The following is a 23,305-nucleotide window of genomic DNA, read 5'->3' as shown; positions in this document are numbered from 1 at the left end:
ATACAATAGAAAAAAAAGGGTTTGAAAATTAAAGTAAACAGGGCTAAAGATAACAAGCGTATTTGCGTTATTACGCATTTAAAATAACCAAAAACGTAATTGAATTCAAAATAAAGCGTACACAAACGCAAATGAAAATGTAATAACGTAATTCCCGTAAAAAACCTTGCGTCACGAAACGCAATTCTTACAAACACCGGGCATATATTTAAGACTAGTTATTTTAAGTACAAAAATGTACGGGATAGTTTATATGCCGTCCCATGAAGAAAAGAAGGCAGTCTTTCCAGCGGTTATCAATCTTTGGGGTATTATTGTAATTATTCGCAGACCTGTCCGATTTCTACATTCATTTTCAAGGTATTCAACTCAAAATGACCCGAAAACAGAGTGCATCGCTTTGAACAGCCATAACTTCATCCATTGTGCAGCGATTTCTACGCACTCGGTATTATTCAACGCAAAAATTAACTAGAAATAGCGCGTCAGAGGTTGACGCGTATCCTCACGCCGCATGTTTGACCCAGGGGCGCCCCAGGGTTGGTAATGGGGCCATGCATATTTGAGATTGACCAAATGTCATAAGAGAAGTTCAGTATCAATTAGTAGTGAATTGGTGTAGAAATGAAGAAATTATAGTAAAACTGCAATTTTGGGTGGGCGTGGCCTATGTGGGCGGGCCGCCCCAAGGTTGGTAATGGGGCCATGCATAGTTGAGATTGACCGTATTGTCATAAGAGAGATTTGGTATCAATTTGAAGACAATCGGTGTAGAAATGAAGAAATTATAGTAAAATAGCCTAAAAAAACAAGAGGCCCATGAGGGCCTGAATCGCTCTACTGGCTGGAATCAATAGTACTCAAGCCCCTGATAGTATGAACAATCTGAGTAAGTTTTAAACAAACAGACCCAAAATGGGAAATTCATTGCATAAACAAGAAGAAACGTAAAATTTAAACTTCAAATGGCTCCTTTTCAAATATAAGTTGGACAAATTTTCTTCACTCTCAATGGGGTTCTGGCCCTTGATGATATAAAACATCCGTTGAAGTTTCAAAAGGATAGAACTTTATATGTAAACAAATAAGAAATGTGTTTGTCGGAAACACTATGTCCACTTCTGTGCCGCTTTGATTTTTTTTTTACCTTTGACCTTGAAGGATGACCTTGACCTTTCACCACTCAAAATGTGCAGCTCCATGAGATACACATGCATGCCAAATATGAAGTTCAGTGCTAACGCTGCTGCCAGAGTTTATCGCCAATGGCGATTATTTAATCCAACTGGCTATTATTTCTTAAAATTGTCTAGAAAAAATGGTGATTATTTAATCCGCCTTCATCAAACATAAATTTGCCTCTACAAGTTTTCCGGCGATACGAACGCCTGTAAATCGGGCCATCATACAGGAAAAATCGATAACGCGATTACCTGTGTACACAATCAACCCTGTGTATTGTCATAGGCGCGTCAATATCTTCCGTGACATCACCTAGAGCGTTTTTCTGAATCAGTGTCCGACAGAAGTGATATATTTCGGGAAAAAAACGTCTTTAATCTCCCAGTTCTTTACAAATTATCGGTAACTGTTAGATTTTCGTTATTTTTTCGCCAATTATTATTTTAGCATCATTATTGAAAATCACCGCAAATAATGTCGGCTGGTTTAGTTTTTCATGCCGTTTTTTCTGCAATTAGATTACGTTGAACATTTCTTGATTAAATAATTGTTCAATCAACATCAACTTATTATCCCCGTCATTACCGCTATCTCTCGTCTGCTTCAATATTTCTTCATGTGTGATAATGATTTCAATTTTTTTTGTAATTATTTTGTTTACGTTGCTCAAATGATACCGAAATTGCTTTAGTCAGCGGGTGCTTATTGTCGTCTGCTTTAATTATTATAAAGAAGCCGATTTTGTTATTTTTCTATAATGTGTTTTTGTCGCTCAAAATACTAATTAACATTAAAAACATTTGACACTTCTCAAAGGTATTAAGTAAACTTGAGTTTTGCAATGTTGCAATTATTCACGTTTTCGCTACTTTCTGAAAACCGTACCATTCTACGCATGTTGCAAATTTAATGTCAGCCTTCTTTAAATTATGTATCAATGAGTAAAGTAAAGCCTGCAATATCACATTTTAAAACAATATTTCGACAGATATTGATTGCGCATTCGCAAGGTTACTGGTTTTTATTTTCTGCAGTCAGTTTATTTGCATGTGCAAAAGAGGCATCTCAACATGTTTTCGGACAGGCGTTTTCGGATACGGTACGGTTTGTCGATTTTTATTTACTTTCGGCGTTCTTTATAACATTTTTTGTATAGAATGACGAATTCATGTGCAGTGGTACGGATGGTCTGGTTGACAATATTTCGTATGGTACATGTACTAACCAGAACTTGCTCCTAGACAGTCTTTAAAAATTGAACAATTTGAAAAGGCAGTTTTTATTTTATTAATAGTACTTTAATAAAAGTCAGTCTTTCCGAAATACCGTCGGTCCTCGGATTTTTCCGATAATAATTAGGAAAATCCGGAAATGATTCTAATATTGCCGGACCTCGTGTCCGGTAATAAAATTATGGCGAAATTTGGAATTCCATAAGCTATTTCCAGAAAAGTTTCATGGCAAAAGTGGGAATTTACCGAGTTATTTATGAATACTCCAATCATGTAAAACATTTTTTCATTGGTTACGTTTCTTGAATGACGTACGTGAATACACGGTATCCGAAGATTTTTTTTGCGTCGTCAATGCAAATTACACACTACGTCATCACTATATGAGTAGATTCGCAAAGGGAGAGAATCGATACCATATACTTTTGGTTCCCGTTATATCCGATTAATTCGTAAGCAAGCAGGGCATTAGCACAGGTCATTGTGATCTTCCCGCGATCTGTCAACACCTACACAGGGGTTCGAAGCGATCTGACAATATCTACACAGGAGTTCGAAGGAAAACAGAGTATCCAGATGTATAACTGGTGATTTTGTTTTCATTTTATTTAATTAATATCTTAAAACGTTTTAATTAAAATTTGGTGAAGGAGCCAAACCAAACTCTCATGATGATCAAACTTAGCACTGCAGTTGTTACAGCTTATGACCCTTCAGCAGCTGTAGACAAATGGCTGTTAAGATTCGATGGTTTTATGTAAAATTAAATATTTAATGAGGTTTTTACGTAACAAACTCACACCTACATACAGGACCAATAAAGTTTTCTACCATAATTTTAAAAAATCGTCCAAATTATTCACTCAAAAGCATTGGGATTGACTTTAAGACTAGTATAGTATTATAAGGTATGCTAGCCTACAACAGCTTAGCAAAAAGATTAAGCATTGTATGATCATGATACAGGGAGATGGTCTTCGTCGACTTAATTATTAGCGCCCACCCAAGGCTATGACTGATGGGTATCCAACGAAAGAAGATTAGTCAAAGGATGTGTCTTCAGTAGAGGATTCAGATATCCAGGATGAAGAGACAAATGCTAAAGAAATCTTGGCAATTCTGAATGATTAAATGCATGATTTGTATAATAATCTGATAATATTAAAATATTGTTAAAAATGTCATCTTTGTCTTTCGTCGTCATTATTTACTTTTTGGGCCTGAAATAATCAGTCTGGGCCGGAAATGGCTGCATGATTATAGGACCTCATGTCCAGCAATAAATTATAATTTTGGGAAGGACTGAAAGTATTTATCTTTTTGTTTTAAAGTATATATGTATGTAACTGTTGCTGATGTCTGGTTTGTTAAGTCACACCCACAACCTTGATTGTATTCTTTATTGTAAAGCCATGATAATATTTTATAAGAAAATGACACTGATATAATGCTTGTTTTAAGTATATATTATAAATTAAATCCAAGACAAATACATTTGATAAAACAAAGATAAAATGAGATTCATTTTTTTTTTTTTTGCCTTCAGTACCATTTTGCGGAAAAGTCCGTGTCTGTTTTGGCTATTATTTTTTTAAGGAAAAAAATTATGGCTATTATTTTCTGAAGGCCAGTGTGAGCACTGGAAGTTGCTATCTTCAATATTGCAAAAGTTATGGCAAAATGTTTAAGATTTTCATTTTTTTCTCAAATTCAAGGGGAGATAATTCTGGACTTATAACTACGATATTGCTCATTTTCAATAGGGTTTGACTCATCATTCAGATAAAGACACTGTGCAAGACGGGAAATGATTGGATGAAAACTGTTGACTTTATTGCGTAAACAAGCTTTATTTCACAATTTTCTTAAATTCAAGGGGAGATAATTCTGGACTTTTTACTCTGATGTAACCCATTTTCGATAGGGTTCGAGTCCTCATTAATATCAACACACTGAACAAGTTTGAAAAGAATCGGAAGAAAAATGTGGTCTTTATCGGATAAACAAGAGAAAGCCTAACGCACACACACACACACACACAGACAGACAGACAGACAGACAGACACCATGCCATCTCATAAGCTCTTCTGGCCTATGGCCAGTAGAGCTAATGAGTAAAAATCTCTGACCCGGCCCCACCCCAACCCCCCTAACTTTTGACCCAGGGGTCAGATCAAAATTCTAAATAGTGCAGGGTCGCACATAAGCTCATAGCTACCATGTGTGTAAGTGTCACGGTTCTAGTGCTTATAGTGTAGGAGATAGCGGCCAGGACGGACAGACAGACGGGCGGCAGAGACAAGCGTGGGGATAATGAACTTTGATCAAATTCAGTAATTGTTTGTTGTTATGTACAGGTACCTTTTTGAATTCCATTTGTATAAACAATATAGTAACCTTAGTAGATTTTTATTATATTAATTTATATATGTCATTCCCTAAATTACCCAATTGAGTTAAAAAACTGAAGGGTGAAAAACCCAATTAAGCTCAAAAGTAGGGGGTAAAAAGTTTTGCTTAAACTCTATTGAATTTACAAAAACCCTATTGTTGTTAAAAACAGGGGTTGATTACACAATATACCGTAATTATTCTATATTTTCGGACACTCTAAGTTTTCGGACACCCCTTTGTTTAGCAGAGATACTTATTTTTCGTGAGTCTTAATTTTCGGACACACGAGTTTTCGTCCATAATTAATGTTTCTAAGTTTTTGGACAGTATATTTTACATCGCTATTTTACCAAATTTCGGTCCTGTTTTCGATATCTTATGACACTTTGATCGCAGGGTTTTTTATCTGATTTTGGGGAAAGGGCCTGGCCTTTTTTGAGGGGAAAAAAATCGCGCAAAATGCCGGATTTTGGGGGAAAAAAGACACGAAACGCCGGATTGTGGGGAAAATAAGGAAAGTCTTAAATAATCAATTCAACATATTTTGCCGTTTTTAAAACAAAATCAAGGCGACAGATAATTTAATTATGCAATATGTTATATTTTCTACACTGGATCAGGTTAACTTATGTATTTAAAGTTAAAAAAAAAAAAAAAAAAAAAAAAATTTTTTTTTTTTTTTTTTGGGGAAAAAATGAAGTCTGTGGGAAAATTTACCTGCTGAGGGGAAAAAAAATCTGAGGGGAAAGGGCCGATTTTCGGCGGGTCCCAAAGAAGGAAAAAAAGCCCTGGATCGTGGGGTTTTACAACCAGATTAACATAATAAAACATGGCAGGTGCATGCTTGAGGGCAACGTACTATTACATTTGCGTTATTGGGTAAATTACCTTGTAAATTCAGTGATTTTTTTTTGCTAAAATTTACCGCCGATTTCCGGCTGCTTCCCAATCGCAAAATCCTGTTTTTTCCCCAAAAAGCTGACCAAAATTTCCCCAAAAAAGACCCTTTTTTTTATTAGTAAGAAGCCTCTTATGACTTATGATTTCTTAACTCTAGATCTCAACCTTTTAATTTAAACATCCTACAAAATATATAACTTTAATCTAGTCCTTTTTGTTGATAAATAAGTCCCAAATTTTCCACTTTTATCAATTAAAACAATCCCAATTTGACCAGACTCCTTGCTCCAAAATGGCTAGAAAAAAACCTGATACATGCACTTAAAAACAATTTTAATTCTGTTACTTATAATCATATTTATAATGCTTAATTTTTCCCAATTTCATGGTTTATCGCACTATTTTTCCCAATTTCATGGTTTATCGCACTATTTTTCCCAATTTCATGGTTTATCGCGCTATTTTTCCCAATTAAAATGGCAAAGGCTGTAACAAATAAAAGCAAAAAAAATCACTGAAACCGGTATTAAACAATAGTTTCGCCCGAATTAACATAAGCGTTTACCAATTACCAGAGTAGTACCAACTAGAAATGGCGCGGCAGAGGCCGACGCGTATCCCCACGCCGAATGTTTGACCTAGGTGTGCCCCAGGGTTGGTAATGGGGCCATGCATAGCTGAGATTGACCGTATTGTCATAAGAGAAGTTCATCATCAATTAGAAGTGAATTGGTGTAGAAATGAAGAAGTTATAGTAAAAGGCAATTTTGGGTGGGTGTGACATATGTGGGCAGGGCGCCCCAGGGTTGGTAATTGTGCCATGCTTAGTTGAGATTGACCGTATTGTCATAAGAGAAGTTCAGTATCAATTTGAAGTGAATCGGTGTAGAAATGAAGAAATTATAGTAAAAGGCAATTTTGGGTGGGTGTGGTCTATGTGGGCGGGGCGCCCCAGGGTTGGTAATGGGGCCATGCATAGTTGAGATTGACTGTATTGTCATTAGAGAAGTTCAATATCAATTTGAAGTAAATCGGTGTAGAAATGAAGAAATTATAGTAAAGGCAATTTTGGGTGGGTGTGGTATATGTGGGCGGGGCCCCAGGGTTGGTTATGGGGCCATGCATAGTTGAGATTGACCCTAATGTCATAAGAGAAGTTCAGTATCAATTTGAAGATAATCCGTGTAGAAATGAAAAAATTATAGTAAATGGAATTTTTTGGTGGGTGTGGCCTATGTGGGCGGGCGCCCCAGGGTTGGGATTGGGGCCATGCATAGTTGAGATTGACCCTAATGTCATAACAAAAGTTCGGTATCAATTTGAAGTGAATCCGTGTAGAAATGAAAAAATTATAGTAAATGGAAATTTTTGGTGGGTGTGGCCTATGTGGGCGGGGCGCCCCAGGGTTGGAAATGGGGCAATGCATGGTTGAGATTGACCGTATTGTCATAAGAGAGGTCCAGTATCAATTTGAAGTGAATCGGTGTAGAAATAAAGAAGTAAATGTAAAATAACCTAAAAAAATGAGTGATAATTTCTGTCGCGGCCCCACCCCAACCGCTATAACTTTTGACCCAGGGGTCAGATCAAAATTCCAAATAGTGCAGGGTCGCACATATGCTCATAGCTACCATGTGTGTAAGTTTCAAGGTTCTAGTGCTTTTAGTGTAGGAGGAGATACTGGCCAGGACGGACAGACAGACAGACAGACAGACGGACGGACGGACGGCGGAGATAACCACAATATCCCCACCTTTTTTTCAAAAAGCGTGGGGATAATTAACAGTTCAATTATCTACCGCAATGGTACTACCCCTTCTCAGTAAAATAACTGTGCCAAATAGTAAAAGCTTTAAAGTATGATGCTGCCTTTTGCATGTTTTACGAACAATGGAATGTGTTAGATAACAACTATCGGAAATGAACAAACGAAGAATTCATAGTTTGCTTTTTGTATTGCGTTAATTACAGGTTCATACTAGCGAGTATCGGTACATCACATGCTTATCTTTGAACTCGCTGGTCAAAGTACAACCTTGAAGTAACTCTCTGTCAAACAAATTAAACATTTAAAATTAATATCTCCACGTTTTTCTGAGAAAAAGTGGCGATATTGTGGTGATGTGCGTCTGTCCGTCCATCCTGGCCACCTGCTATTCCTACACTATTAGCACTAGAACCTTGAAACTTACTAACATGGTAGCTATGAGCATATGTGCGACGGTGACAGAATTTTGATCTGACCCCTGGGTCAAAAGTAATGGGGGTTGGGGCGGGGCCGGGTCAGAGATTTTCTTGCGACCGCGATTCGAAAAAGGCTCATAACTACTGTGTCCTTTCAGATATTGCTTTCATATTTGTGTATAAAGAAATCACCTATCCATGCGCATAAAAAAATTACCCCTGTGACCTTGACCTTAAACTTTGGGTCAGTTTTCAGGTTTTGAAATCTGCGACTGCGATTCGAAAAAGACTCATAACTACTGCGTCCCTTTAGATATTGCTTTCATATTTGGTATGCATGTGTATCTAGACAACACCTTTCCATGCGCATAAAAAAAATTACCCCGCTGACCTTGACCTTGAACTTAGGGTCAGTTTTCAGGTTTCAAAATCTGTGACCGCGATTCGAAAAAGGCTCATAACTACTGTGTCTCTTCAGATATTGCTTTCATAGTTGGTATTCATGTGTATCTGGACAAAACCTTTCCATGCGCATAATTTATTTTACCCCTTTGACCTTGACCTTGAACTCTGGCCAGTTTTCAGGTTTTGAAATCTGCCACTGCGATTCGAAAAAGGCTCATATCTACTGTGTCCCTCCAGATATTGCTTTCTTATTTGGTATGCATGTATATCTAGACAACACTCTATGAGCATAAACATTTTACCTCTGTGACCTTGACCTTGAACTAGGGGCCAGTTTTCAGGTTTTGAAATCTGCAGGATGATGAGGAGAAATTAGGGTACAGATTTTCACTCATTTTTTAGGTTATTTTACATTTACTTCTTTATACTGAACATCTCTTATGACAATACAGTCAATCTCAACTATGCATGGCCCCATTACCAACCCTGGGACGCCCCTGGGTCAAACATGCGGCGTGGGGATACGCGTCGGCCTCTGCCGCGCCATTTCTAGTTTAAAATGCAGTGAAAACATATATAACTGTAATTTATGCTATACGGAGCGTGCTATTACCGGTAGTCGTTGTTACAATTGACGCTATTTTCAGACACTTCAATTTTCGACACTAAGTTTTGGGACACCTGTATTTTGTGAATATTTTTCGTATCAAAGTTTTCTGACACAAATTTTTATTTTTATTTTTAAGTGTCCGAAAACATTGAGTAATTAAGGTACCCCAAAAGTTATCTATAGCCCTGGTAAATAAGGAATGAAGGCGTACAAAAGAAGCGCGCGATCTTAATGCTCCGAACGTTTGGAGTTTTAGAATCTAGGTTGACATGTTCGCTTTTATACTGATTTGTAGCGTTTATATTTAAAATTCAGTTTTAAAAATAACATCTTGCTAAGGAGAATAGAATTCTGTTTACGATAGAAAAAAATGGTTTAAAAATGAAAGTAAGTAAGGAATGAAGACGAAAGAAAGAAGTGCGCTGTCTTAACGCACCGAACTGATACTACGATCTTGGCGCTTATGCTTTTGTTCAGATACCGGCCATTTAAATTTTAAATAAATAAAGGGTGTAAATTTTATGAAGAGACAGCGTATATACCCGTAGCGGATCCTCTTGATATTTTTCGTCCGGGATTTTCAAGAATATTTAAATAATTTAAATTGATAATTAAAGGTAAATAACCTTTCATATAATTATACATAATAACCTCTTTAAAAATAAACAACAATTGATGAATGTTTTGACACCCATTTTATTTGAAGTATGCAAAGCCGAACATTATCAAGAGGGTCTGCTATATACGCTGTCTTATCATAAAATTAACACCTGTGTTATAAACAAGAACTGTTATCGTTAATTTATTAAGCTTCTATAATAAGTAGCTTAATTGATATGTTTCGTGAACAAAATATTTCAATATATTCCATAAAAATATAATAATCATGACAAAGGAAATTAAATGGCCAGTATCTAAACAAAAGCATAATCACCAAGACCGTAGCATCAGTTCTATGTTTTAGGACCGCGCGATACTTTCGTACGCCTTCATTCCTTACTTACTTTCATTTTTAAGACCTTTTTTTTTCTATCATATACAGAATTCTACCTAAGCAAGATGTAATTTTTAAAACTGAACTCAAAATATAAACACTACAAAACAGTGTAAAATACGAAAATGTCAACCGTAAATCTAGATTCTAAAACGGTGTGATATTTGCAAAAGTTATAACTCGCCGGGCCTCCCAAATCAGAAGAGAAACATAATATATATTTATCAGGGATCATATTTTTTTCGGTTTTGTCGGTCCTAGACCGATTGGGGTCATGAAAGACCGATTGAAAATCCCAAACAGTCGGTCGGTTTCTGTTTGCTAAAATTCCCATCTCATGATCGAAATCGATTACACAGTGCACATGCTAACACAACTTAATTACATTCTTATCTTGATAAGGTGTGATAAACCATTCGCTTCAGTCTCTAAACCGGTCAGGACCAGTTTATTGCACGTCTGCCGACTAGTATCAGAGTATGACCCCAAGCAGCGCGGTTATGTATTAGTCATGCATGAATAACCCCGTGTCAATATCAATCGATAATTTCACTGGCTTATACCTAGCACACTTATCGGTCCGTAATGTGTACTCGTCCATGATAAAATCGTTGACGGTTACTTTGGAGATGAAAACCTCGATGTTATCCTCGTGGAAATTGTGCATTTCATGCATGATACAGTAAACAAAGAAGAAAATCGGATATTCTGCAATAATTGTGGGCGGACCTTATAATACACTGAAAGCACGCGCTGTAACTAAACAAAACATGCCGATACATTTTCCACCAGCGTAATAATCCAGCGATAAATGAATGAAAGTAGCGGATCTGATCGACAGCCAAACATTATTTTTATGGGCGGAACTTCACATAAAATAGTACACATTGTATAAATCTTTAGTAAAAATCGTGTTAGAATCGAAATAATTTGTGTACTTTATTGTTTGTTGTTGAAAAACCCACGACCGAAAGATTAGATGCGTAGTTTCAAATCACTCGTGCTTCGCGCTCGTAATTTAATCCCTACGCATCTTAACTATCTAGTCGACAACGATTTAAAACATCAGTATAGACTTACACAGATTAATAATATGGACAACGATGAAAAAGTCAGATAAAACAGCACACAAAACAACAATGAAATAGCAGATGATAAAACCAATTGAGAAAACTCGTATGTTGTGTAAAAAAAAATGCCTAAGGGAATTTAACATGTATTATACCACCTTCATGAATGGCAAAATCAATGGTATATATTTTAACATAATTTGTCATGATTTCGGATATCAATTTTCGGACAATTCCCCCATTTTAATCCAGACCGATTGATGTTTCGGGAAAATATGATCCCTGATATTTATATATCTATGAAACGTAGGCTTTCTAATGATATATTATTTGACAAAATCGGCCGAGAAATGAAAGTATAATTTAACAAGAGGGCCTGAAAGGCCCAAAGTCGCTCACCTGAGATAACAAGATATTATTAGGACAAGTCTTTTGACCAATTAAGTTTCATGAAGATCGGAAAATAAATGTGGCCTCTAGAGTGTTAACAAGGTTTTACTATAGCCATATCAGGAAAAATGCACCTCCCCCTGGCAGCCATGTTTTTCAACCAACCGGCATCATTTTTGAACTCAGGGTTCGCCAAAACCGTCGGTCCGCCGGTCCTGACCCGGCAAATTTTTCTCAGGACCGACAAGTGATATAAGATAATCGGTCCGACTGACCGACACAATGGGATGAAAAATGGTTTCAAAAAGATCACTCAAAGTGTATAATATGCTATTGGATTAATAGAAGGTAAATGCTTTTTGTTCAACTTCTGTCAAAATCTTTCATTTTGATGTTTTGATGTTTAAAGTTGGATTAGAATTGACTATCACATGCGAGTTCAAAATCAACGGTCTTTGTTAAAAAAAGCAACCGAGTGCATCTGCCATTTTGTTTGGTCCATTTAATTTCTCCACAACAAAAACAGCATGAAAACTTGTTTCAACAGGCATTTGTGAGCATTTCTGTTAATAATTTCATTATTATATTGTTCTGGGAAGGATATATTTTAATTTACACATCAACAATTCCTGAAATCAAAATTAGATTTTTCACCCGGTGTACTATATTTCGGATATTTTAAAATTCGGACATAGGGATATTTATGTTTTGATTTGTTGTTGATAGTTTGTAGCAATATGTTTTGTGATATTTCAGACAACAAGAATGGATGGTGGTAATTATCATGGGCCTTTCTATCAAGAAATAGGTGTGAAAGAGATTCATTTAATTGAACCTGGAAATCAACCACCTCAGCTAAGAGAAAATATTAAAAAAATTGGTGTTGTTTTAGAACTTGACTAACAAACAGAAATTGAAGTCATCCAAAGTAGTGTGAAGGGGTGTGTGCAATTTAAGTCAAGAACACGGATTTGTAGAGCTGTGCAGGCTAAAAAACAGTTTGACAAAAAGAAGTCTAAAAAAATACCTATTGTTTATATGTGGTTTATTATTAATATAATAATTGTTTAATTATATCGACTTTGGACATGTTTTTATTGTATTTTAATGTGATCAAAACCAATAAACATCTAAAAGGTACTCTCTTTTGTTGTGTTTTGCTGTTATAGTTTAGTCGGACAGTGGGACTGACAGAAACTAATTCGGACTGACAAAAATTTTAAGTCTGTCAGTCCGAATGACTGACAGATTTTTCAAGTTTTGGCGAACCCTGTGAACTCGTCCAAGATATTATCAGGATGAATCTTCTGACCAAGTTTCATGAAGATTGGACAGTAAATGTGGCCTCTAGAGTGTTAACAATATTTTACTATAGCCATAAAAGGAAAAATGCTCCGCCCCTTGGAAGCCTTTTTTTTTCAAGCAAACATAATTATTTTCGAACTCATCCAAGATATCATTGAGACCAATCTTCTGACCAAATTTCATGAAGATTGGACAATAAATGTGGCATCTAGAGTGTTAACAAGGTTTTACTATAGCCATAATCAGCCATATAAGGAAAAATACCCCGCCCCTGGTGGCCATGTTTTTTAAGGAACCAAAACCATTTTCGAACTCATCCAAGATATCATTGGGACAAATCTTCTGACCAAGTTTCATGATGATCGGAAAATAAATGTGACCTCTAGAGTGTTAACAAGGATTTACTATCGCCATGTAAGGAAAATAGCGCCCCCCCCCCCCCCCCCGCCCCCCGTGGTGGCCATGTTTTTCAACCAACCGGCATCATTTTTTAACTCATCCAAAATATTATTGGGATGAATCTTCTGACCGATTTTCATGAAGATCGGACTACAAATGTGGCCTCTAGAGTGTTAACAAGGTTTTACTATAGCCATATACAGCCATATAAGGAAAAATGCCCCGCCCCTTGGCGGCCATGTTTTTCAAGCAAACATAACCATTTTCGAACTCATCCAAGATATCATTAAGACCAATCTTCTGACCATATTAATAATTTCATCAAGATTGGACAATAAATGTGGCCTCTAGAGTGTTAACAAGGTTTTACTACATGTGTATATAGCCATATAAGGAAAAATGCCCCGCCCCCTGGCGGCCATGTTTTTAAACCAATCGGCATCATTTTCGAACTAATCCAAGATATTATTGGGATGAATCTTCTGACTAAGTTTCATGAAGATTGGACAATAAATGTGGCCTAAAGAGTGTTAACAAGATTTTACTATAGCCATATATAGCCATATTAGGAAAAATGCCCCGCCCCTTGGCAGCCATGTTTTTCAAGCAAAGGTTACCATTTTTGAACTCATCCAAGATATCAGTGGGACAAATCTTCTGAGCAAGTTTCATGAAGATTGGAAAATAAATGTGGCCTCTAGTGTTAACAAGGTTTTACTATAGCCATAAAAGGAAATATGCCCCGTCCCCTGGCGGCCATGTTTTTCAACCAACCGGCATCATTTTCGAACTCATCCAAGATATTATTGGGATGAATCTTCTGACCAAGTTTTATGAAGATCAGACAATAAATGTGGCCTCTAGAGTGTTAACAAGATTTTACTCTAGCCATATAAAGAAAAATGCCCCGCCCCTTGGCAGCCATGTTGTTCTAGCAAACGTAACCATTTTCGAACTCATCCAAGTTATCATCGAAACCAATCTTCTGACCAAATTTCATGAAGATTGGACAAAAAATGTGGCCTCTAGAGAGTTAACAAGGCAAATATTGATGCCGCACAACGCACAATGGACACCGGACAAAAAGAGATCACAAAAGCTCACCATGAGCACGTTGTGCTCAGGTGAGCTAAAAAAAGACGCGAGTGGGTACATCAAAATGTATAACCTCGGCGCTTCGATGTACGCTTATTATAAAAGATCAATAGTTACGGTCACGCTTCTCAGTTTCGCCAAGATATTTGCCGATACGGTCCCGTTTCATATCCGTCTTATCTAGAGTCCGTGGCAAAGTTGAGAACGAAAATAAGACCATGTTTTTATAAGTTTTTTAACGAAAATCATTACATATATAAAAAGCCTAAAGGAATACTATAATTTTCATGTGTTTTATGATTAATCTACTTTCATTACATATGATTAATCTACTTATTCTAAAGATTTTTGACGCATTTTTGTTGATTTGCAGCTACATGCGAGTCGGCGTAAACAAATTACTACCACGCAAAAAACGGTCAGGAAGTGCGTGCGCGTGCATGCCTATGAAATGTAAACAAATGAAGGGTTCGAAAAGAGATGAGGTTGCTGAAGAGGTAGCTACTTAAACGATAATTTTGGTTATCCCCTAGTCTCGATATGAGACAATCTTATTAAAATATTGTAACAAAATAATAAGAAAATTACATGCGGATAAATATTAAAACCATTTGCAATGACTCAATGTACTTATTTAAACCAATTATTGTATTCATACGGTTCAGTGAGGGAATGTTACAGGGCTGAACACTAACTTTTTTTTCAAATAGCCCATTCGGGCTAGTAAATGCAGAACCTACTAGCCCTGACCAATCTTTCATGTGCCCCGACCAAAGTATTTTCAAAACCTTTATATTTATCATTTAACTTGTATTTTCTTGTGCGTGGAGATACGCAATTATGATTCAATCATTCTTATTAGCTTGCCTTACTAATGCTAATGAATTCAATATTCATCTACTTAAGACATCTATTTGTAACTTCACGCCATTTCTGGAGAAATTTCCTTGTTTTTTTTTCCTCATACTTTCTCTTACTTTCCTTCTTCCCTTTTATTTTCTTATCCGAGGAACCCCCATCCCCAACCGTAAAGCCAAACTTAAACAACGACATGAACGTTAAAACCTTTTTACATAGATTGTCGTGGTTGCCGTCTATCAACAAACGGTAGGTGAATCTTAGGTGTCGCAAAATAACAAATAACGTGTTACGGTAGTCGTAACAATTGTACAAGGTAAACTCTCTACTAAAAGCCGGAATTGACCATTAATATTAGTTTTGCTAATTGAATTGCGTAAAAAAGATTGTCAAAACACTTCTAATCGATCAAACAAATTAAAATTATTTAACATTGATAAATAAATAATAATTTTATATTAACTTTGTGTTAATGTCAAGTTGTATACCTTCATAGATCCCGGACAATCCTGGGCGATCCCGGCTTTTAGTTTAAAATGTATTTTTATCGAGAAAACACGTCACTTCGAGGAAACCAATCAAAACTGTATCTAGCGGAATTCCGTTTAAAAATAGGTACTGACGTGTTTTACCAGGAAAACCGCTGGGGATTTTCTGAATTGTTGGCCTCTTTTTGATTGCAATCAGGGGGTTCCAAATCTATTTCGAGTTACGATCTGTTTGTAGTCTCCGACTTCACTCTGGGATTTAATTGTCATCTGATCTAGTCAATATAAATTGCCGCCATAGAGTCTTTTGATGATTTTTGCTTTGGCAGACTCTTGGCGTCAATAGTCCACTCTATCTTTTTAATAGCGAAAGTTTTCCTTCTTTGTCTTTATTGATGCGCAAGGAATTTGGTGCGCAACATTCAAGACCCGATATCAGACAGTTAATATCAACGGATTGCAATAATATTTACATACCTGTGTAGATAATTCATTTCTCAATAATGTTCCGTAAGAATTATGTTATGAATCTTTCAATTTTGCACGCCTGACCAATTTAAATCAACACACTACTCACATTTTCCATTCCAATCGCTGTGCCCGTTGTATACCGCAGGTAGATTTTAATCGATAACGCAGCCTATTACACTGTAATGCCTTCTTCTGATTGGTTGATATTTAAATATTTCATAACATGACGAGAGGTCAGTGATTGTATTGTGATTTAAGCAGAAATTAAACTGAAACAAATTATGCCTTTTAACTTCAATTCGACGCTATTTGAGGTAAAAATAGACTTCTTAACTAAAACTTTATGAGTTGGTTATGTTATGTTGCAATTTTAAGGATATTGATATAATAGCATTGTATTCATTTTTCGTTATGGTTTTTACAGACCGGAGTTTCAGCGTTCAGATTTATTCTGAACGCGAATTATTTCAGCTACATCTGATCATACTGTATTAAAGGGATCTTTTCACGCTTTGGTAAATTGACAAAATTGAAAAAAGTTGTTTCAGATTCGCAAATTTTCGTTTTAGTTGTGATATTTGTGAGGAAACAGTAATACTGGACATTTACCATGGTCTAATATAGCCATTATATGCATCTTTTGACGATTTTAAAACCTAAAAATTATAAAGCGTTGCAACGCGAAACGATTGAATAATTTGGAGAGTTCTGTTTTTGTCGTTAAATGTTGTGAAACTACGAAGATTGCTTATATAAGGTATTAAATATGTCAAGTATGTGTACTTGGCGGTATAGCTCAGTAGGTTAAAGCGTTTTTACTTCAGGACTCTGGCAGGACTCCAGGGGTCACTGGTTCGAAACCTGGTCCGGGCAATGTTCTTTTCCTTTTTTTAATTTTATTCTTGATTTTTTACTGGAGCTTTTACGATCCAATGTTTACATTTATCGATATAAAGCATTTAATGAATAAGTTATAAAATGCCAAAATCTGTGAAAAGGCCCCTTTAAGATTTTTGCATCTTTCAAAAGCTTATTTAAAACGCAGTTTATTGAGAGTTTATTTAGAACACATAATCCCGCCCAAAATACACACGACAGATCGGGCATGTTACTGGGACATTGGCAAGCCCGAACCTAGGTACAGGCAGTGAATGTTGTTCGGACGTGCCATAGTGTTAAGCTCTGCCTGTTACTTTTCTGAAGAGTTCGAAAATTGGGTCTAACCGAAAATAGGTTTTGCCAAGATATTATCAATATCAAGGTTTAAAATTAGTAAAACGCCAACCAATACGTATCTTGACATGAGAAAAAATAAATTGCGGGTGAACTGAACATGTACGCGGCAAAAGAAGCAAACCTTTCTCAGTAGACATGATTTAAACAAGGAAAAACGAGATGGACCTATTCTTAAGCGTCCATGTGTTTAGGTCAGGACGGCATGTCAAGTCAATACGGTCTAATCTAATATTGGTATAGACAATGAGTTGTTTTTTCGTCATAATTTGATTATTATTTATTCAAATTGACGTTTTTACTATTAAATATCATAGCCACACACTAACCACATGTGGATTTATGCACCAATAGATATTTTACTCAAATAACAACTGTTACGAGGAAAAATACTACTGTAGCCACTTTTCAACAAAGATCTATCAATAGACACGTGCACATGTTTATTTATAGATCTTTAATTGTTTTTCTGCAACATAATGCTTATTGTAATGCTAATTTATCTGAAACGATTCAATATACCAATTTGATATTTTGCACATTGTTGTTTGAAAACATGTTTTAACTTGACAAAAATCGTATATGGCGATCTGACGCTCCTGGACAACGCGCGAATCTTGTGTCCTCGTGCTGCACGTGCAAATGGAAGTATGCGGCCCATATTTATTTTAATATGCATATTATTCTTTCCTTAGGACACTTTGAGCAATTTGTTTTAATATTTGATTCAATGCGTGTTTTTACGATTGCAGACTGGTCGATCGTGAAAGCAGCCATATAGTCGGACACACACTCGTGCCAATCGTGCAATACATGTATTGCACACATATCACAACCCACAGAACTAACATCTGCTCTGCGATAAAAAAATACCGTATATTTAAACTGCAAAACACCATTGTAATGAGTTGGACATGGTTGTGAAGGCATGACTTTCAACCATTGTTACCTGCGGGAGCTTGGATTGACCCGCATTCGGGGATGGAAGAACAACATTTCATTGGTAGTCGGCTTATATTATTGATTTTCGATGAGTAACGTGTGTCATCTGAGCTAAAAGACACTTGTTTAGATTACAAGCTAAATTAACGCCGAATTTTCATTGCGCATTTTGTATAAACTCATCTATTAGAGTATGTTTAGGTTATTTAACTTAAAATATCCCCTATCCCGTCGCTTAATGCGGTAAATACTTCATCTTAATAATGCGAACATCGACCGAATATTTTACTGTAGCACTGACAATGTGTGTGTAGTAACGTATTAACAAACAATGAATACTGATTCATACCATAGGCATCTGTAAATCTGCCCGATATGTTAATCGCTATCTGCGATATCTTATTTTAACAGCAAATTGAAACTGTGGCTTTGCAAAATCAGCATTTCTTCCAGTTAAAAAACACCCGAGTGATATATATTTTAGAACGTATCTTAAGCCTGGCACTATAACATTCTTTAAAGAACCCCTTGATGATCAAAATTTACTTACATATTTTCAAAACACTTCAAACCAATCAATCAAGGAATAGTGGTTTTGTTTGAGGGAATTGTTTGACGTCAATCTAGCGACCGGGGGGTTCCCGGGTATGATCTTATTGTGGGAGTTCAATATTTCCCAAACAAATTCCATAATATTGTCAGAATTGAGATCAAATTAAAATCTTCGTAACTGTGCGAAATATTTAAAAATGCTGTCCATTTGAACAAATACGAAATCAACAATGCACAAAGAAACAAATCAAGAACGTGGCTTTGGAAGGTGAAGCCGTCAAATGCTAACATGTACGGACCAATGGACATGACCCCTCGATTTATTATGATTCTGCTATAACTCAAAAAAAATTATTGTTGTTATATGTTAAAAACAGTAACAGATGTATTTATCGTTTATAATTAACGCTCATAAAGTCGATTTTAAATTATATTTTGTAATAGATTGTCGAAAAAAAACTTTTTTTGCAAAAATGTGTTTTGAATCAGTGTGTAAGGTCGGTTGAGGTTGGAAGGGGGGAGGGTCCTGGGGTTATTGGTGTGACACCCGAGGTCGGGATCATGGGGTGAGATCGGACAGGGGGTAGGGTCCCGAGGTGGTGGTCATCGGGCGAGGTCGTACGGGGAGGTGGGTCCTGGGGGTTATGGGGTTTGGTCGGACGGAGGGGAAGGGTCCCGGGGTGGCGGTAATGGGGTGAGTTCGAACGGGTGCTAGGGTCCCGAGGTGGGGTCATGGAGTGAGGTTGGACGGGAGGTAGGATCCCGGGACTTTGGGGTAATGATCTGAGGTCGGACGGGAGGTAGGGTCCCGAGGTGGCGGTCATGGTGTGAGGTCGGACGGGGCTGGATAGGGTCCCGGGACCTTACGGTCATGAACAGAGGTCGGACGGGCGTAGGGAGGGGAGTTTGATTTTTTTTAACGATACTTCTGCCTGTGTATTCAACAGCATTGAGCGATATATGTAGGCGTACATGGATTTCGTTATTCGTGCCTATTGTTTCCGTTATTCCCTACAAAAAGTCCAAAGGAAAAGGTTATGAATAACATTAATTAATATGCATGTTAGTCAACGACATGTTATTTACATAACTGTGAAACAAATGGACTTTCCTAAACCACAACTTTTACACATAAACAAACACCCACCATAAACATACTTAACTGGCCCGGTATTTGGACAGTTTTCTTTACAGCTGTTTATTTGATTACGGAAGTATATGCGTAGGTGTTTTTATTATCAATGAATCATGTAAATAAAGTATGTAAACAAACAACTGGTTTGATACAGGTATTTGTTACAAAATAAATCGATATTACCAATATTACCCATTACCGGGGTATTCATTTTTTGTTTGTATTTGACGGACGACTAAAACCGTTTTCATCATCAATAAACAAATTCTGATTAATTCGTATAAACAGAACACGGGTTATAAATGAATTCCCATAAATTGATCTAAGTAGATCTAGACCCATATATTTTGCACAATTAAAAACATCATATGCAGTAAAAAGGTTTATGTTTATCCTATGGACATGTTGCAGTTTACCAAAGTTGATGACGTGAACTAGATCTTGGACACATACCGGTATATTGAGTTCATTGGAGTCTGAGACCTAGGCATAGGAGTTCTTTTTAGCGAGGCTGTTTTCGGAGAAAACCCGAAGTATTGTCATAGCCTGCTCGTCGTCCGCCGTCCGCCGGCGTCGTGCTTAAACCTTTACATTGGCTCTAAAATCAAAGAGCTTCCACCTACAACTTTGAAACTTCATACGTAGATGCACATTGATGAGTTCTACACGCCACACCCATTTTGGGTTACTAGGTCAAAGGTCAAGGTCACTGTGACCTCTAAAAAAAAATCTGACAAAAAAATCCCACTAACAAATTTCGCAGCGAGTTAAGTCGAGATATAGAGCGAATATCACCATGTAATACAAGCCAGGAACTTTCTTCCTAATGTGGCTGGAAAGTGGGCGGAATTAAAAGAATAATACAAGTAATAAAGGGTATTAAACGATGAAAATACCTACCTCGGCATGGGCGTCGCCATCTTGTTTGTCACGTGATTACCCTCTCTGTAATTGTCATTCGAAAATTTGAAAATGACTTTACCAACCTGCATCAAATGACAAAATTTTTACCTCGATAATTCTTTCACATAGGCTATTCAAATATATATTTAACTTTTTTATATGAAACAAAGCCATGTTTTTCCACAAGGGCTATAGCTGATATCAATGAGCAAATCGGATAATTGGTTAACAGCAGTGGAAAGTGGACAGCAAAAGTAAGATAAGCACCATCTATATGTAACATCCATATAATAGAGAATCCCAAGACAAAAACTGATATATGATTAATCTTGAAGTATTAACATGCTATAATACATTGATTACTATGTAAATGATCGGGGATGATTATGCAGAACCGTCTTTTCCTGTGGTCAAAGATTGGACTTTGAAAGTTAAAAAAGGATCTTTTGATCAAGTTATATAGAGAATAATAGGTTAGTGTTGATTATAGATCAGGTTTATCCTGCGAGGCTTAGAAAATAAAAAAACACGAGCCTTGGCGATATAATCAACACTAACCTATTATTCTTTATGTAATAAGTCAGTCTGTGAAAATGCTCGTAAAAACCTCGTTCCATTTACGGGCAGTCGGTCATAAATGCAAATATAGCGATGGGCCTAAGTCAATATCGATACTAACAAATTTCAGGGTCGCAAAACAGAAATCGCCATATTCTGGTTCTTGTATGACATAAGCCTTAACCGATTTACCAGTTAGTATCATTTACACGCAAGGCGAACGAAGTAAAACAAAATAAATAACGTAAAACGATAACCGAAAAACTCTTTTTCTTAATGCCACGGCTCATTTCTAAAAACTAATAGAGCTGCATGCCTTTTTATTCGACAACGGTGGCGTTCTCGGCTTCATAGAAACAGTTTTTAGTTCTTTGCTTGAAAAGGACTAAGATTGTGAGTGTGTTTTGCATGTCAGTATACTTTATCTACGCTAGAAACGGTGCTGCTTGTCTACTACGCTAGGAACGATAACCACTGCCTGTCTGCACTACCTGCAGTAAAATAATGCAGACGACGAATGCTAGAATGCTAGGAGCGTTTGCTCTACTACTGTTAGATGCAGTAAGTGTATTTAATCAATAGTGTTTACCAGGTTGTAAGACGACATTGGCCGGTCTAGTGTTTATCATTGAAATATGTACATATTGTATGCTTTCAGGGAAAACGGGGCTTAATGCATGTCAAATAAGATTAGCCTGTGCACACTGATTAGCCTGTGCAATGCGCACAAGCTAATCAAGGACGACACTTTCTGATTTTATGGTGTTTTTCGTTTTAAGACAGTATCTAGTACCGGGATGACAATTAATGCATATGCATTAAGTCCTGTTTTCCCAAAATGAAGCTTAAATTATCTTTTTTAATGATTTGAAGAAAAAAAAAACATCTCAACCTGCGCTTTTAGACACACTCTTTATAAATTTGAATGGGGTATGTTCATTTCAAACTTGCGATATAAAAAGCTATAAAATTTGTGAAAACTTGAGTTGCGTCTAAGATTATGCAATAGCGAAGAAATTTAGAGTCTTCAGCGCTTTGATTGTTCTACACGAACTCGACGCATCACGTAAAACCGTTTGCAGATATCGCCAGTGCGTCAGCGGTAAACATGTGAAACAGTTCTTAAACGTCACCCGTGAGTAGGCGGTAAACATGCTCGACAATGAGCATACTTTGCGCAATATACATGCTGTAAGGATATAAATGAAAATAGTAAATTACGAACCGAAACGTCGATTGTTTTCTGCACACTGATTAGCAGATAAGGAAATTATATATCAAATGTCCAGTAGTATCAACCACAAATCAGTGTATTAAAGTTAACGTTCTGTATTCACAATAATATAATTATCTTTATAAATTTAAAACAAAACCAAAGAAAGAAAAGCAAAGATTTATCCTAAAGGGTGTCCGATGTTGCTTCTTAATACAATTTACACACTTTCTTGACATGGTATATATACCGGTAGCTTGTTTACCAACACATCGTCATATCATAACACGTTTGATCTTTTGCCTGTCATGCTTTATTGTTTCTAAATTGTGTATTTCCCGCTACTCTTTGAAAGATGACATATTATCCAGGCGGATTTTATGTCCCTGTACGGGTGGGTTTCCGTTTGAGCTGACATATCCAATTTGCATCTACTCCTAGATGTAATCTTGGAATTTCCGTCTAACGTCCGTACTAATTTAATGTTTTCGCGAGTCACGTTTCTCAACCTTTTCCGTTTGTTACGTGAAAAGCTCTAATTGCGTGTTTTTGTCCGTAATGAATTGCGACTTATTTTTATTTTGTCTGTTCTTATTCTTAATATAAAATTGGTTTATCATTTGCAACATTAGGTATATTTCTTATACCTACATTACATTTATTCCTATAAAATATTTTATTCCTATAGAATTTTGCTATGCTACGTCACACAAAGTTAGTATACGTTAATACGTACAAACATGTACCTTAAATCCAGACTCCTCCATAAGTACGGTTGTATGGTCAAAACCA

At 36.5% G+C, this 23,305-nt stretch overlaps 1 protein-coding gene across 1 annotated transcript in view; it reads right to left on the bottom strand.

Moving 5' to 3' along the window:
* The window catches only part of LOC127871924 (mediator of RNA polymerase II transcription subunit 6-like), a 43,414-nt gene extending 25,989 nt beyond the window's left edge, over positions 1 to 17,425 (bottom strand). Inside the window, exon 1 of the mRNA XM_052415202.1 lies at positions 17,335 to 17,425. Within this exon, the coding sequence (XP_052271162.1) occupies positions 17,335 to 17,350 (16 nt within the window). The 5' untranslated portion in view covers positions 17,351 to 17,425. The remainder of the gene's footprint in view (positions 1 to 17,334) is intronic.
* Positions 17,426 to 23,305: the final 5,880 nt, after the last annotated feature.

This window comes from Dreissena polymorpha, chromosome 3 (assembly GCF_020536995.1).
Source record: "Dreissena polymorpha isolate Duluth1 chromosome 3, UMN_Dpol_1.0, whole genome shotgun sequence".
Taxonomy (NCBI): domain Eukaryota; kingdom Metazoa; phylum Mollusca; class Bivalvia; order Myida; family Dreissenidae; genus Dreissena; species Dreissena polymorpha.
This window is presented reverse-complemented; position numbering and strand designations above follow the sequence as displayed.